Here is a 12,402-nt window from a genome sequence, read left to right as displayed (position 1 = left end):
TTAAAAAAAGCAAAAGCAACCAGCAAACAAAAAAAAAGCTGGGCAATTCCACCCTGCAACTGGTTGTCTCCCCCAGGCCCTGGCCACCCTGCCAGGCGACATTCACCACCACCAGCAGGGTGCAGGAGCGGGCCCGGGGCAGGGCTTTCACAGGCCGCCCCTATTTTGAGGCTCCTGGCCGTGCAGTTCCTGGGCAGTGCTCAAGCAATGGCAGCAGTGCCCACAGCCGGTATTTTTGATCTTTCTCCCTTTCTCCCAGGCTCTGGCTCCCTGGTTTCCAGCTGTTCTCTTTCTGCCTTAAAGCCTGTTGTGCTGCTTCTCTTCCCCTTCCTCACTCTGGCTCCTTGTCCCCATCTTTTTTAGCCTCCTCCCTGCCTGCCCCGGCCCCTCGTGCTCCCCCTGCTCCCCCACCCCGGCGGCCACCGTTGCTCGGTCCCTCTCTGCCGCCCTGCCCCACACTCCCCCTGCCGCTGGCCCTCAGGCTCTGGGGGATGTTTCCCGCCCTGCTCTTGGCTTGGGGGAGGGGCCATGGGGCCCGCGGGGGCGGAGCAGGGCCGGGGGAAGTGTCCCTGCAGGGGCAGGCAGCAGGAAGAGGCCCCGGGGCATGCTGGGAGCTGTAGTCCTGGGGCAGGGGCTGCCGGGCGGCCATGCTGGTGCCGGGAGGTACAGGCTCTGCTCAAGCCATGGCCCGTCTGAGGTGAGGGCTGGGGCTGCCCCTGAGGTGAGCGAGGCCCTTGCACGGGGGAGGGGGTGTCTCCTGCCTGCTGGCTGCCTGGGGGTGGTGGGTGGGAGCTCCAAGCCAGAGCCGGGTCAGTTGGGGCATCCCCGGGGGTGACCTGGGAGCTGGGGAGGGGAAGGAGAAGGGAGACAGACCCCCCAGCACAGGCACTGGACACGCCGACTCTCAGAGCCCCCCTGATTCCCCCCAGCCCCGCTCCCCCCCTGCAGCTGCCCCGTCCCCAGCCCCTCCCCTGAGGCCTGTCCCGCAGCCCCAGGCTGCCCCACGGCCTGTCCTGGCAGCGGCGAGCGGGACCTCGGGCAGGCCCAGGGCTCTGTTAACCCAGGGGCCTTCAGCAGCAGTGCGGGGAAGGAGCGGGGTCTGCAGGAGCGGCTGCAGCAGGAGGGGCTCCGGCCTGGGGCCGGCTGTGACAGTCAGGGTTCTTTCCCTCTGCCAGAGGCTGTGCCAGGGCTCGGTTGTCTGTTCCTGCCCTGGGGATGTCGTCAGCTGCATCCAGCTCAGGCTGAAGCTGAGGAGATGGGCAAAAGGAAAAGCAGCCGGAGAAGGACACGAAGGGGATCCGGCTGCGAGCTGCCCCCAGCTGCAGACAAGAGACAGCCGGCCTCTCGGCGTGAGGAAGGGTCCCTGTGAGTAGTCCTCAGCAGAGCTGGTCACCAATATGCACCGCGGGGTCTGTGTGTGTAACCAAAGCACGGTATAGCTGTGGGGGTGGGGTGTGTGTGTGTGTGCGCAGTGAGGCTGTGTATGTAGGAAGCCTCATATTGTAAGAGCTGAGAGAGGCAGAGACAGAAGTGTCTCAATAGTAAAATCCTCCCAGCAGCACCAAGAGCGGGAGCGGCAGTGAGTCCTGGGCCCTTGTGTTATAATCAGATCTGAATTTTGAATTTCATTGATAATTAATTGTTTTGAATAAACAACTAATTTCTTATAGTTAATTCTTTCCTGATTCAATTAATTTACATTATGGTAAGGAGTAGACAAAACCTCACTTATGCTAAGAGACAGCAGATGCAGGCCTTAGGAAGATGGCCAAAGCTGAAGCTGCTGTGGATTGGGAAATTGTACAGAACACAGAACGAGGAGGGAGGGAGGCAGGTACAAGGGGTGAAATTGTACATTCTCAGCTAGTTCTCTTATGTGATGAAACCATCGAAACAAAGGAATGTTGCTGTGAAGACTCTCCCGTCCTCCCCATCCTAATTTGAATATCAGAGATTTTGATCAGTAAAATAACCAATGATTAGGTTAGGATAGGACTATTAAGAAAGTTATAGAATAGGGCGGACCAATCATTGTAACTGTCAAAATTAATAGCGGGCATAAGATGCATGCTTATGTTAAAATCTGTTAAAGATCCTGACTTTGCAGAAAAAGGGTGTAAGATGTTGAATTTTTGATGTAACTTTGAAGCCCGTCAGGTGGAGCTGTCCCTGTGCTTCCCAGCGCTGCAATAAAGACGTGCCGGCTTATCTGCAAGTGTGTAGATAAATTTGTCGTGATTGCTACCCTCCGTCCACACTTGGGGCCGTGTCACCCCTCTTGTGCTCCGGGTGCCTCCCTGTGCCTGTGCCCTCCCACCTTCCATCACTGGCGTCACTCTTTTGCTTCCCTGTACCTTTCTTCTTCTGTCTGTTCTCATACCCTGCTCCCTCTTCGTCCCTCTCTGGTTTCCAAGCCCCTCTCTTGTTCTGCTATTCTACCGGGGTGCAGGGCTGGGCGGGTGGGGGGGCTCCCACCCATCATCCAGCACAGGGAAGGAAGCGCTGGGGAGGAAATCCCAGTTTAAAATCCCAGTTTGACTCAGAGCATGGCCAGGAGCTGAGACAGAGTGGGGGACCCGGCTCCCACGTGCACCCCCAGAAAGACCCTTCCCCACCCTCAAACCCCTCCCCTGCCTTCCCAGCCCCCTCCCTGCATGCAGTGACCCCCTGCCCAACGCCCACCCCCCCCCCCCCCCGACACCCTGCACACCCCCAGCCCCGGGGAGGAGGGGGGTCGGGGCAGGGGCGGGTGTGGCAACAGCACCCATCGCTCACCCGCGTCCGAGGACTCGGAGGAGACGGAGCTGCGGGGGGAGCCCAAGGCTGCCGACCCCCGGCACGGGCTGGCCCGGCGCCTCTGCAAGGACAGCCCCGCCACCCGCCGCTTCGGGGTGTCCCAGTGGCTGCGGGCAGGGCGGGGGCGGCGATCAGCCCGTGGGGACCCACCGGTACCCCTCGGGGTGCCCCCCTCGGGTGGGGCGGTGGGTGGTGTCCCCCCCCTCCGCGCTCAGCACTGCCCTGAGCCGGCAGCATTCACGCGTGGGGGGGAGGGGGGTGCGGTGCGGGGCAGCCCCCCCCCCGCCCTGTCTCCACTCACCTTCCCAGTCCCACCAGCTTGTCCATATCCAGCGTCAGCGGGGTGACCGGCGACATGCCCGCTCGCCTCCTGGCCACTCCGGCTAGCCCACGGCCACCGGGGCCGCCCTGCGCCGCCATGGCGAGTGCAGGAAAGGAAGGGAGGCGTTAATGACACCCGTTGGAGCGACCGTTCCCGGCCCCGGCGGAGCGGAGCGGGGCCGCGCCGATGCTCCGCCGTCCGGTGCGCGAGGGGGGGGGCGCGCGCCCGCGGCCGCCCCTATTTATGTTCGAAAACTACCAGGGGAGCGGCGCGGCGGGAGCCAATGGGGAGGGGCGGGGGGCGGGGCCACGGCCGGGTCGGGGGCGCGCGGGCAGGGGAGCGGAGCCCGGGGGTGCGGGCAAAGCACGGGGGGAGGGGCCAGCAGGGGTGCAGGGGCATGGCTGGAGGGGCTCAGGGGGCATCGCCCAAAATGGGGGGGGGGCATGGCTGGAGGGGCTCAGGGGGCATCGCCCAAAATGGGGGGGGGCATGGCTGGGTGGGGGGACATGGCTGGGGAGCACAGGAGAGCTCGGCCCAAAGTGGGTGAGGGGCATGGGGGGGGCACGGCTGAGGGGGTAAATGGGAATGGAGGGGTGCGTAGTTGGGGTCTTGGGGGGCATACGGCTGGGGGGGCACGGAATGGTGCGTGGGTGGGGAGACATCACTGGGGGGCTGCACGTCGGGCGTGCGGCTGGGCAGGATGAGGGGTGGGTGTCCGTCAGTGATTGTGCAGCCCAGGGGGGAGCCCAGTGTTTGGACACTGCCCCCACCCCCAGCCACAAGCCCCCAGCCATGTGGAAGTCTTTGCAGTAAAGATCTCCTGGCGATCCGAAAGCCCATCCGCTGTTTGCACCAGGGGGGAAAGCGCTGAACCCCTGCCAAATCTGCTGGGGCTGCTGACACCCACCTCTTGTCCTGTGGTGATGTCGAGTGCTGTATAGACAGTTCCAGACGCCCTAGAAACAAAAGAGCAGCAGAGACACGAGAAGTGGTTTAGACCCTGGAAGTGAAAGCCCTGACAGGAGCTCTCTGCTGCCTGTAGTGTTTCTAAAACACCTTGGTTCCTCCACTCCTTCAGCCAGCAGCGCACAGCGCAGCAGCCCAGAAGCCCCCTGCCATGCAGGCTATCCAAGTGAAAACTTAGGTCCAAGAGGAAGAAAAAGGGCTGGTGCAAATCTCCAGAGTTCATACTAAATTCTTTCAGTCCACAACTGAAGGGCAGGGTGCCTACAGAGACTGGAAAATAATAGATTTCATTCTTTTCCCCTTTTCTCCAGTTTTGCTCTGTTGAGGTTTAGTTTTTTCCTTTTTCTTTTTTTTTTTTTTTTTTTTATTGCGGGGGGTGTGTGTGGTTTTTTTCCAGAGAATGTAACACACGCCCAGTCTAGCTGTGCCTTCTTAGACCTCTTCTTTGGATCTATCTGCAAAACTCCGGCAACACCATGCAGTCATTCTGAGAGCCCTGAACACACGTGCCAGCCATCTGAGGAAAGGACAGTGCATTGACACTGCATGTATTACTGAATGGTTGGTTTTCACTACCTCTGCCAGAAAAGATATAATCCTGATCACTAAATACTTTTTTAAAGCAAAAGAGTGGCAAGAAATGTTCTTGAGAAGTGTTATTTACCTGACAGCTATCAGGTTCTAAGTTGCTCTTTCAGGCAATAAAGATTTTTCTCCTTTCTTTAGCGTGGCCGTATTATTTTGAGACACACAAAAATGATTTCCCCTAAGAAAACAAGCAAACGCGTGCTACAAACTTGAGGGACAGTAGATCTTCCAGGTCCTGCCCCTCGCTGCAGACAAGACGTTGCCAGCATCAAGTGCTCTTTGACGACGCCTTCTGACCACAGGCACCAATTCTGATCAGTACTGAGAGACAGGAGAATCTAAGCCCAGGGTCTGAACACGTTTGGAGCTTGCCCGACTTCACGCTTGATATCACACCAGCAAAATACCTGGCCCGTGATTTTGTAGCAGTAACTGTGACGGGACTTACCCTTGCCCGACTTGTTCAAATCGAGTGTATTTCTGCTTAGGATCTGCCACGCTCACAGTGCTCCCTGAAAGAAACAACATTAAAAATGGAGACACCCCCTTCCAGCAGATCAGAAATGCCGCCCCACTGTCTGGGGTTGGGAGCCGTTTGTAGGCAGCTGGGTGACAACAACGATACAGGCAGCTCCGCAGCACAGAGAGTCTCCACGAAGACTGATTTTTACAGTCCTCTGGAGAGTCACCCGGACAGGAAACCAAGAACTTGGAGAAACATTCACAGGAGCCGCAGATCAGAAAAGAACAAGTACCAGTGCAAGTGCTTGTTGTCTCGAAACACTAAGGACAGCTGGAACAACAGAGCCTTCATCTTCTTAGCAAGAAATAGTCTGTGCGATTCCCCAGAAGGTTTAAGACTTCTGGAGGTTAACTTCCCCTTGGGTTCTGGAATCCATTCTGATGAACAGGTGCCACTTGCAGACAGGAAGAATATTGCAGAGTGTTCCCAGGAGGGGATCTTCTCAATGTTTCAGCGGCTTGCCAAAAGAATGCCGTCATGTTTTTACAGAACAGCGTCTCCTGTTACAAACAAGAGAGAAAAAGCATCTCAGGCAAGAAGCCAGAGAGATTGGGAACAACAAGGAGGAATGCAGATTGGGACAAAGAGGCAGTGAACGAAAAACCAGCCATGCGCTGCAGGACAGAGACAGAGGAAGGAAAAAAGAGGGGCAGGGAGCAGGACAGAGGGAGAGCAAGGAAAACCAAAGGGGCAGGTAGAATAGCAGAACAAGAGAGGGGCTTGGAAACCAGAGAGGGACGAAGAGGGAGCAGGGTATGAGAACAGACAGAAGAAAGGGACAGGGAAGCAAAAGAGTGACGCCAGTGATGGAAGGTGGGAGGGCACAGGCACAGGGAGGCACCCGGAGCACAAGAGGGGTAACACGGCCCCAAGTGTGGACGGAGGGTCGCAATCACGACAAATTTATCTACACACTTGCAGATAAGCCGGCACGTCTTTATTGCAGCGATGGGAAGCACGGGGACAGCTCCACCCGACGGGCTTCAAAGTTACATCAAAAATTCAACATCTTATACCCTTTTTCTGCAAAGTCAGGATCTTTAACAGATTTTAACATAAGCACGCATCTTATGCCCGCTATTAATTTTGACAGTTACAATGATTGGTCCGCCCTATTCTATAACTTTCTTAATAGTCCTATCCTAACCTAATCATTGGTTATTTTACTGATCAAAATCTCTGATATTCAAATTAGGATGGGGAGGACGGGAGAGTCTTCACAGCAACATGCCTTTGTTTCGATGGTTTCATCACATAAGAGAACTAGCTGAGAACGTACAATTTCACCCCTTGTACCTGCCTCCCTCCCTCCTCGTTCTGTGTTCTGTACAGTTTCCCAATCCACAGCAGCTTCAGCTTTGGCCATCTTCCTAAGGCCTGCATCTGCTGTCTCTTAGCATAAGTGAGGTTTTGTCTACTCCTTACCATAATGTAAATTATTTGAATCAGGAAATAATTAACTATAAGAAATTAGTTGTTTATTCAAAACAATTAATTATCAATGAAATTCAAAATTCAGATCTGATTATAACACAAGGGCCCAGGACTCACTGCCGCTCCCGCTCTTGGTGCTGCTGGGAGGATTTTACTGTTGAGACACTTCTGTCTCTGCCTCTCTCAGCTCTTACAATATGAGGCTTCCTACATACACAGCCTCACTGCGCACACACACACACACCCCGCCCCCACGGCTATACCGTGCTTTGGTTACGCACACAGACCCCGCGGTGCATGTTGGTGACCAGCTCTGCTCAGGACTACTCACAGGGACCCTTCCTCACGCCGAGAGGCCGGCTGTCTCTTGTCTGCAGCTGGGGGCAGCTCGCAGCCGGATCCCCTTCGTGTCCTTCTCCGGCTGCTTTTCCTTTTGCCCATCTCCTCAGCTTCAGCCTGAGCTGGATGCAGCTGACGACATCCCCAGGGCAGGAACAGACCACCGAGCCCCTGGCACGGCCTCTGGCAGAGGGAAAGAACCCTGACTGTCACAGCTGGCCCCAGGCCGGAGCCCCTCCTGCTGCAGCAGCTCCTGCAGACCCCGCTCCTTCCCCGCACTGCTGCTGAAGGCCCCTGGATTAACAGAGCCCTGGGCCTGCCCGAGGCCCCGCTCGCTGCTGCCAGGACAGGCCGTGGGGCAGCCTGGGGCTGCGGGACAGGCCTCAGGGGAGGGGCTGGGGACGGGGCAGCTGCAGGGGGGAGTGGGGCTGGGGGGGCTCAGGGGGGCTCTGAGAGTCGGCGTGTCCAGTGCCTGTGCTGGGGGGTCTGTCTCCCTTCTCCTTCCCCTACCCAGCTCTCAGGTCACCCCCGGGGATGCCCCAACTGACCCGGCTCCGGCTTGGAGCTCCCACCCACCACCCCCGGGCAGCCAGCAGGCAGGAGACACCCCCTCCCCCGTGCAAGGGCCTGGCTCACCTCAGGGGCAGCCCAGCCCTCACCTCAGACGGGCCATGGCTGGAGCAGAGCCTGTACCTCCCGGCACCAGCCCCTGCCCCAGGACTACAGCTCCCAGCATGCCCCGGGGCCTCTTCCTTCTGCCTGCCCCTGCAGGGACACTTCCCCCGGCCCTGCTCCGCCCCCGCGGGCCCCATGGCCCCTCCCCCAAGCCAAGAGCAGGGCGGGAAACATCCCCCAGAGCCTGAGGGCCAGCGGGAGGGGGAGTGTGGGGCAGGGCGGCAGAGAGGGACCGAGCAACGGTGGCCGCCGGGGTGGGGGAGCAGGGGGAGCACGAGGGGCCGGGGCAGGCAGGGAGGAGGCTAAAAAAGATGGGGACAAGGAGCCAGAGTGAGGAAGGGGAAGAGAAGCAGCACAACAGGCTTTAAGGCAGAAAGAGAACAGCTGGAAACCAGGGAGCCAGAGCCTGGGAGAAAGGGAGAAAGATCAAAAATACCGGCTGTGGGCACTGCTGCCATTGCTTGAGCACTGCCCAGGAACTGCATGGCCAGGAGCCTCAAAATAGGGGCGGCCTGTGAAAGCCCTGCCCCGGGCCCGCTCCTGCACCCTGCTGGTGGTGGTGAATGTCGCCTGGCAGGGTGGCCAGGGCCTGGGGGAGACAACCAGTTGCAGGGTGGAATTGCCCAGCTTTTTTTTTGTTTGCTGGTTGCTTTTGCTTTTGCTTTTTTAAAAAAATAGCATTACAGCTCTGAATACAACCTGCAAGGAGAAAGGAACCAGGTGTACTGGGCTGGGCACATTTAAAGCCCAAACCCGTTCAACAGCCCCACAAACCACCGCTGGCTCCCGCTGTGCACACTCCACTGCCCACCTGCAGGTACAGGCAGCCGCCGTTTCTTGAGCCTTCCCCAGGATCGGCACCACCGGGCAGCTCAACAAAGCGGGTGGGCTGCAACCACAGGCCATCTGCACGACTGCAAGGGTCTCTCTCCTTTGCTCGTGAGCTAGTCCAGCTTCTGGTTTCCCTAGTGAATTGCACAAACACACAGCGCTCCGAACAGTAGCTGGCCCGAGACACTCGCTCTTGCCCACCGCTGGGTCGCCGTGGCCTGTGTTCCCTTCTGCCCTTGCTGGCCGCCAGCCCTCTGGACCCACCCGCGCCCTGGGTGCAGAGTGGGGCCGCACACGAAGGAGTGGGAATCGCTCTCCAAGAGGAGGTAGGACGCACTGCAGTGATCACCTGCAGGGCTCAGTCAAACAAGCACACCAACCAGCAGTTTGCCTCTGTGGGGTTGGCTCCTTGATCCCCCCCCTCCCCTCCTTTTTCCATGCCTATACATGCCCCTCAAATGCCTTGACTCCCCTCTTTCTCCGCCCCTGTCTCCTCCCAAGCAAGGGACCTCCCCGCGGGTATTTTTTCCCCCTTGCTCCCAGGTTTGCCACAGCCGTCCACAGGTTTGGTGTTTCAGGCGCTGTTAGCTGGGTCACCTCGGACTTCCACGGCATTACCGATGCAGTTTTTTCCTGGGTACTGCTGTCCCTGCCAGACTTCTCTCCCCAAAACCACCCCAGCTCTTCCTTCAGTTATCTGTCAAGTGTGGCCACCTCCCACACCAATCCCCCTTAACTACCTGTGAAATCCGGCTCTTCCTCATGGCACTCTGACTCCCGTCAGCTTCGCACTCGCTTTGCTACAGGCAGCAATAGCTCTTGGCATGCTCAGGCGTTTCCCACGGTGTCTTCAGTAAGCGAAGGCTCCCGGCAGGCCCTAATCTTCAGCTTGCGTGCCTTAAGGCATACCCCCAACGCTGGCTGCGTGTCACATCATTTCCTCCTCTCCTCTTGCTAGCCTCCCTCTAGCCAGTCTTCTCCACCCCACGGTGGCTCTGAGCACCCTCGTCTCAGACCGGGCACGGTTTCAGCTTTTGGAGTGGCTCTTTGCCCGTGTGACCGACTTGTCTGCCTGCAGCCTCGTTCTGCAGGTGCTGGGCATGGAAGTCCTTGCCTTGCACAGGAGACTGGACTGAAGCATGGTTAGCTGTGAAAATGGTCAACTTTATTTCAAGAACTAAGTCAAGAGCAGCAGTTGTGTGTGCCCTGAGAGGAGCGTGGGCAGGACCGAGCAGGCCACTGGCACTGAGGCTGCCTTTGGATCTCAGCAGGCATTGCCCCAGGAGGAAAGGGTGGTGCTACTCTGCAGCCTGCACTGGATCCTCTTCCTCTTGCTGCTCAAGCCTTTTTCCCCCTTAGCACCTGCAGGAGCTCCTGCACCCGAGTAAAGAACTCCACCAGCTTCTGGAGTGGGAATGGGCAGGAGCTAAACGTGCCCGACTGTGTTGGGATCGGCCTTGGCCTCTGCACGGGGGTGGAGGCGGTGAGAAAATGACTCCATGCCCGCGCCGTTGGAGCAGCCCGGACTGCTGGGTGCAGTCCCATCTGTACCAGGATCCAGTTGTAAAAGTGCTGCGTGGAGGTGTAGACTCCGGGCCGCCTGGCTCTCGCGCAGCCTATCCCCCAGCTGGTCACCCCCACGAGCCAGAAGTAGTCGGCGTGCTTGTCTTGGCAGACGAGAGGACCACCGCTGTCACCCTGCAGCGGAGCGGAGGAGAGTCAGAGGGTTCTGGTGGTGTTGGGTGGCCCCTGTCAGCACTGTGGCTGGCTCCTTCTCTCTCCTGGCACCTGCCAGAGCTGTACCCAGTGCCCAGCAAGGCTCTGCTCGGGTGCTGGAGCCTGCAGGACCTTGTCTGGGAGGGGGTGGTGGGCCTGCAAGGTAGGGCGCTCTCTCCTCTCTGCCCGCTGATCCTGGAGGTGTGGAAGGGGGACGTTCCAGGACTGGGATGCAGACCTCTGGGCTGGGGCAAGAGCACTGGGTGGCCTTTCTGGGCAGAGTGCCGGGGCTGTGGGACAAGAGGGGTGCTGGGCAAGGGCCTGCAGACGGGGAAGGGGAGGCAAGCCCCGACAGCGGTGGGGACCCAGCGGCAGGAGGGCAACTCGGCAGGCGCAACACGCGCCGGGGGACGTTTGGGCGCTGGCGACAGGGCTGCCTGTGCTGCTGGGGGCTGGCGCGGAGCACGCTCCTACCTGGCAGGTGTCGATGCCGCCCTGCGGATAGCCGGCACACACGTTGTGGGGGTGGACGGCCCCTCTGTACCAGCGGCTGCTGTTGCAGACCTTGACATCAATGAGGTGGACCTGGGCCTCCTGCAGGACAGCAGTCGATCCTCCAGCTGTGAGCACAGGAAGGAGTTAGCAGCCAGCAGCCCTTCTGTTCCCACTTCTCCTCCCCTGTGTGGGCGAAGCCCTTCCCTAGGGCTCGCCTTTGCCCCTGCAGAGGCCTTGTGCCGGGCTTGCCCTTCCATCTCGCTTTGGCTAATGGCTCGGGCCCATCTCTCCGTGGCCGTACGTCCCCGCAGCCCGACTCTGGTTTTCGCCGCCACCGCTGCCCAGAAGCCCAGCCCGCCTCCCCAGCGTGCCGAGCTTACCCTCGGCACAGGAATACTCTTTGGGAACTCACATCTTGCCATGGTGGCACCCCAACCGCTGACGTAGCAGCTCGTCAGCTCTGACACTCTCAGCGAGGCGTCGGGCACGCAGGCCAGCTGTACGTAGTAGCCGCACTGGACAGGCTGGTCCAGTTCCAGCAAGGCGATGTCGTTCCTCTCCGTGACGTTATCGTAGTGTTCATGAAGTATCAGCCGATAAATACCGCGCACTTGGGTCTCAGGGCCCGGCTGAGCCAAGTGGGTGGCCCCGATCACCACACGCCACATGGTGAGGTAACTGGAAGGCAGATGCAGAGAGGCCTCAGAGGGAGCGGAGCCACGTGCTGCAGCAGCCCCGTGGTTCCCTGCCTTCTGCTTCCCAAGGCAGGGAGGAAAGCAGCGCTGCGGAGGGTGCCACTGCCCTAGCATGCCTTGGGCACCAGGAACGTGGAGCTGGAGGCTGCTAGGAAGCGGTGGCACGAGCCCAGCCTTCTGCGGAGCAGTCTCTCAGCTGGGCTCGCCAGTGCCCTGGCACCGGGCATACTGCAAGGCAGCGGGATGGCAGGAGCTCGTGGGGCTGCGGACGGGGCGCCTGCTGGTGCTGTGGGGATAGCCCCCTTCCCTGCTCCTCCTTACCTGGCCGCGTTGAAGCAGTGGGCTGCTGTGAGGACCCACTGCGGGCTGATGAGGGACCCTCCACACACGTGGCCCCAGGGGCTCTGGATGCTGACGATCCAGGGCCAGGCCCCTGGCTGGGCACCCGTGCCACCCACGACGCGCGACATGCCGTAGCGAGCCGCCATGGGCCGGAGCCCGCAGGTCCTGGTGTAAGAAGAAACTCATGAGTGTGCTGCTGGATGGCTGTGCTGCTGTTGAGGCTGAAGGTCAGCCGTCTTCCCTCCCCCCGAGGGGCTGCACGGACGGCAGGGCCAGGGAACCCCGTGGCTGTGCCTCCAGCCCTCTGTCCGCTGTAGCCCCGTAGACGGGTTGTGCCAGCAGCCTGGGTGCTGGCAAGGAGCTGAGGCTCCCACAGGGAGTTTGGGAAGCTGTGGAGTGGCCACAGGGGCCGCGCGGGCCCCCTCCAGTGAAGCCCATCAAGGGCTGCCCGAGCTCCCTCCCAGAGCCTCGGCCCACTTACCCACAGCTGTCCCACATGCTGTGCGCAGGCCGGCACACGGCCAGCAGGACGAGGAGGGCGAGCACTTTCATCGCTGCCAGCGGCACGCGTCAGCTGCAAGAACGAGGTCTTGTTGCCTCCAGCGCAGCCGCCGACGTACTGCCCGCAGCAGTCTCGCTGCCTCTGATGGCCTTGGCCCTGGGGCTGATGTCACAGAGCC

General features: G+C 59.7%; 1 protein-coding gene across 1 annotated transcript in view; it reads right to left on the bottom strand.

Annotated features, from left to right (window-relative positions):
* The window catches only part of LOC147412689 (serine/threonine-protein kinase PAK 3-like), a 245,863-nt gene that overhangs the window by 202,124 nt on the left and 31,337 nt on the right, over window positions 1–12,402 (bottom strand). The window contains exon 12 of the mRNA XM_086481113.1: window positions 5,121–5,184. Coding sequence (XP_086337239.1) covers window positions 5,121–5,184 — 64 coding nt within the window. The remainder of the gene's footprint in view (window positions 1–5,120; window positions 5,185–12,402) is intronic.

Source organism: Leptosomus discolor, unplaced genomic scaffold (assembly GCF_034619465.1).
Source record: "Leptosomus discolor isolate bLepDis1 unplaced genomic scaffold, bLepDis1.hap2 HAP2_SCAFFOLD_86, whole genome shotgun sequence".
Classification (NCBI taxonomy): domain Eukaryota; kingdom Metazoa; phylum Chordata; class Aves; order Leptosomiformes; family Leptosomidae; genus Leptosomus; species Leptosomus discolor.
The sequence above is the reverse complement of the archived record's forward strand: the minus strand, read 5'-3'. Positions and strand labels throughout refer to the sequence as shown.